The following is a 4,558-nucleotide window of genomic DNA, read 5'->3' as shown; positions in this document are numbered from 1 at the left end:
TGTAGAGCACCCATTAGCTGGAATCCAAAATCAGTTGTGAGCTTCTGATAAGGTGATAGACTTTGTCGGCCTACGACATCTATCTTCCTTGCAAAGTAGTGATCATGATGGACAACTGCGTTTAATATGCTTTCAATGTGTAGCTTTGATACCTTATGAGGAGGGAGCATACATTTGGCACTTGGCTTAAAAGGTGTGCCAAAAGAAAGTCGCTAGCCCCAAAGAATTTTGGCCCTGCTGCTTTTGGAGGAAATTTAAGGGACAGATATGATGAGTTTCTTGGTGATTTTTGTCAAGGTATTGGTCAGAACAAATTCTTTATTTTTTCTAGAATTATTAGTAATTATTATTGCTGTTAATTTTGCTTATGCGAGATTGATGTACACTTTGGTTGGAAATTGATTATTCTAGTGTTCTTGCTTCTCTAGAATTATTGTTTCACTAGCATCCAAAAGGTGACTTTTACTGCCCTCACATTTATCAAGAAGTGAATGTTGTTACTGTGGAGGAAAAAATAATCACAAAAATCTTGGAGGCGACATGTGGATTTTATCCCGAAGAAGACAAGTTTGTCCTCATTAAATGGACAAGACATACAAATACTCCCACAGGCAGCTCAACATCCCTCGAAGTTTAAACAATTGTTTATGACTGCTCAAAGTTCTCCTGCTTGTGGCATGGAAAAGTCATAGGTATTAAAGATAAGGATTAATAACTAAATCTTATCTTTAATACATCCCCAATTAAAGATCAACTTCATCAAGTAATCCATATCACAATCAATCAAGGATACTTCCACCATTATCCACATATATTTTCTCCTAATTAATATCTTGGAAATATCCTTTCCTTATTCATCTAACGGATGACACACATTAGCCAATAGGATGCTGGCACGTGTTAGGCGACTACTTAACACTATGTCCGACCACCTCTTCCTATAAACCTTCATCTCCACCAAATTTTGGTAAGCTTTTGCTATGCATACGTCCCTAAACACTTACTCTTTCGAGAGATACTGACTTAGGCATCGAAGATTCACTGGCCAAACCACCCCCTTGTGGCCGTATGAGGCTTTGATCTTTGATCAAATGTGTTGATTGTTTTGTAAGTACAAATTCATCAAGACTAAAGACGGCAAATTTTTACTACCATAGCTACAAATAACTTCGCTAAAATGGGCTTGCCTTCCGAAATCTTGGTGGCATGACTCACTAGTTGGATTTTGAATACAAATAAAAGAGCCACAATACCACATCGATCAAAACTGGTTTTGTTAGACTTTATAAGCTCTTACACGTTGTAATTAATAGAATAAGGATTGGAGTGGTGGCATGGACCTTGGGCTTATTTATATAGTCAAGGATCCGAGCACCTGGGTGGATGTGATATTAGGCTGACGTCAGCCATGTTCTACCACGTTCTAAAAAAATTTGCATCAGGCACGTGGGCTATGCATCAGGCACGTGGGCTAAAAAAATTCAGATGGTGGGGCCTGCGTGGCAGCCCACTCAGTTACCGTTGCTAGGAGCAACATGACTTTTTCCAGGCCGTTAGATTTTCAATGGCTATTTTTATGGGCCGTTGGATTTCCATCGCTAAAAAATAAAAATAAAAAATGTTACAGTTGGGCTATGCTTCAAAATCTAGACTGTTGGATTTCAATCTTTTTGTAATCCAATAGTCCAGATTAATTAAGTTAATAAAAAACTTAAAAATTAATTTAAAATCAGAAAAAAATTCAAAAAAAAAAAAATTCAAAATTATAATTTTGTTTTCTATAAATATGTAATTTCTATCTATAATTTTAAAATTTTAAGTTAATAACACCATTGGGTACTTTATGTAATTTGTATTTATTTAATATAGTACTTTATATAATTTGGTATTTATTTAATTTGTACTTTATGTAATTTCATATTTATTTAATTTGGTATTTTATTTAAATTAAAATCCTATCTGAATTAAAAAAAATATTATTTTATAAAATAAAAAATACTAATATTTTAATGCGAATTGCTTTGGCTATTCAGTTTAGAGGTGGAGATGCAATAGACAATTACAATTCATTAAATGCGATTACTATTTCTTGAGGTGATTGAATTGCCTATTGCCAAATGAAACCTTTACACACTGAAAGTGCTCTTAGTTGCTTCTAGGTAGCTTTACCTTGTTCTTTTGCTTAATTTGCACAATTGTAATGGCTTGTCAATTTGCACGATTGTCATGGCTTGTCATTTGATCACTGAATACTAAAAGCTTCATTTGTTTTTTTCTTCAATTCTTATTGCCCAAGGTCATCCTCAGAGTATATATTGGCCAGTAAGGGCTATATCCTCGTTAGCAAACAAGGTCAGTGACAAGTAGCTTTCAGGTCGACTACCTGTAATTTTCGAGCTAACTACATTTAGTCATATGGATGAGGATTCTCTCCGGATCCTCTTTGTAGGGATCCTAGGAATCTTCACATTATGGCCGTTCATCGTATATCATGTGGTTAGTTTTCGTTAGGTACTATTTATGTTTAATTTTAAATAAAAAAATTCAAAATAATTTATGGTCGCATGATGTATGATAAATGGTTAAAATATGAGAATCCCTAGGATTCCCACCATTTGAATCCGAATAGGATCCACATCCTAGTCATATGACAAAAGCTTTTGGTGGAGCCCGTGTGGAATTTCTATATCCTTCTCTCTCTTTATTATCGCTTCCAATACAACAAACTATTATAGTCCTATGAAAACTACGTAACCAAAACTAGACACTAAAAATAATGTTTTAGGGAGCTAAAACATAATCGTGAACTCTCTTAGCCCTCCACGGTTGATAAGGGACTAAAGCTTCTCAATAAACGTTCCGAAATACTAGCGTTAACATATTTAAGAGCTACATTAGCAAAGCCATCATTTGATTTCAGAAAGCTTCGTATAAGTGTTTTTTATTGGTTGCGTAAAGGAGCTTCCAGGTAGGTTTTGAAATTACAACGAACCCTTTCTTCTTCCTTCGTGAAAGAGAAAATTTTAGAAAGGAATACAAAGAAGGGAAAAGCAAAAGAGAGAGACTACATCACCGATTAATTGTTTTTCAATATTTCTAATCCTGAAAATTGAAATGAAGCCTATTATTTTAATGGAGGAAAGGAGAAGAACTCAATTTGCGTACGTAAAAATTGAAAGATGACAATAGATCTATGTTTTGACTATTTTGCCCTTGAGCTGCAAGGTGAGCGTATGTAAGTTCCATTTGAAGGATGAAACTTGAGCTGACAATTCAAATGACCCCAGAACTTAACTGAACCAAGCAACCCTACTCTCCACCTTGCCCTCAAATTCCCCTTCAAGTTAAAAACAATTCTGTCCCGCTTCAACGAAATGTCCACTTGATCCATCAGCTCCGGACTCAGCGGAATTGACGATGATTGCACCAAGTAATGGAAATCAACCGAGCTATTTTTATTGACTTCGAACGGATACGCCACCAGCCTCGCAACGTTCAGCCCTTGGAAGCTCAGCATGAAGCTTGTATCCGAAAAGCTTGCATGCGCTTTGGTGTTGTCGTTCTCTGCCCTCACAACAATGGTGATCTCCGTTTCAAGAAGACCAGCCTCGGTGTTTTGAAAGTTGTCGAGATGACCAGAGGTGACGGTGATGAAAGGCACCCTCGGATGGACGATCATGTAGCCGGAAAACACCACGATGCTCACAATGATCATAGCTATGGCTACAATGGTGCAGATTATGGCTGCAAACCAAACCAAAGGGTGCGTGGCTGATCCTTGGGTTAATTTTCTTGTCATTGAGGGCTAACCCGAAGAGCGACAACATATATAGGGCAAAAGTGTTTTCGGGGTATTACGGGCAGTTTTATGTTGTGGATCAGGGTGGTGGTGGTGGTGGTGGTGGTGGTGGTGGTAATTCTAGGGTTGAGTGGCTTCCCCCAAGACATGGAATTAAGTTGAGGTTGTTCCTGGTTCTTATTGGTAAGGAAGGTTTTGGTATCTTCTTTTCTTTATTTGAAAGCATTTGTGAATGTATGTATGTGTGTTTGTGTGTATATATATATAGGTGTTGTATGTTGTAGGTACCCCTTCCATCTAGGTATCTTGCTCACTACTTTTTTTTTCTTGTAAAGCGAAATATACCAAACTTGCATTGCTGCGTACCACTTATTGCCTTTCCCCTGTTTGCAGATGTGCAAAACATAAGACTAACATGTACTATGTAACGTAATATGACCAAGAATCATACAAAAAATGTATTCAATACATCCACTTTTTAACGGTTCGACAGGATGGTTTTCACCTTTTGCACTTTAAAATAAAGAAAAACTAATGAAAATGGCTTGAAAATTTTGAATTTTAATGATAAATACATAATAAAGGGTAAAGTGAATAGTACCAGAATTGACTTTTTAGTGTAAAAATGTGGTTTTTCGTTAAAGTGAACTGTACCGTGAGTTTTTCGTTAAAACTCCCAAATAATAATCACAGTTGGATTTGCAATGTACGTTATGCAACAATATTTGTAGAAGGACACGTACGATGTAAGAAAACTAA

At 36.4% G+C, this 4,558-nt stretch overlaps 1 protein-coding gene across 1 annotated transcript; it reads right to left on the bottom strand.

Moving 5' to 3' along the window:
- Positions 1-2,931: 2,931 nt before the first annotated feature.
- Positions 2,932-3,879, bottom strand: LOC137730639 (NDR1/HIN1-like protein 12). The gene has a single exon (XM_068469613.1). The coding sequence runs from the start codon at positions 3,797-3,799 to the stop codon at positions 3,203-3,205; it is 597 nt and encodes a 198-aa protein (XP_068325714.1). The 5' UTR covers positions 3,800-3,879; the 3' UTR covers positions 2,932-3,202.
- Between the last annotated feature and the right edge of the window lie 679 nt (positions 3,880-4,558).

This window comes from Pyrus communis, chromosome 4, assembly GCF_963583255.1.
Source record: "Pyrus communis chromosome 4, drPyrComm1.1, whole genome shotgun sequence".
Taxonomy (NCBI): domain Eukaryota; kingdom Viridiplantae; phylum Streptophyta; class Magnoliopsida; order Rosales; family Rosaceae; genus Pyrus; species Pyrus communis.
The sequence above is the reverse complement of the archived record's forward strand: the minus strand, read 5'-3'. Positions and strand labels throughout refer to the sequence as shown.

Coding starts and splice junctions, on each gene's coding strand:
- LOC137730639 (XM_068469613.1), bottom strand. CDS start 3,799: ATGACAAGAAAATTAACCCAAGGATCAGCCACGCACCCTTTGGTTTGG.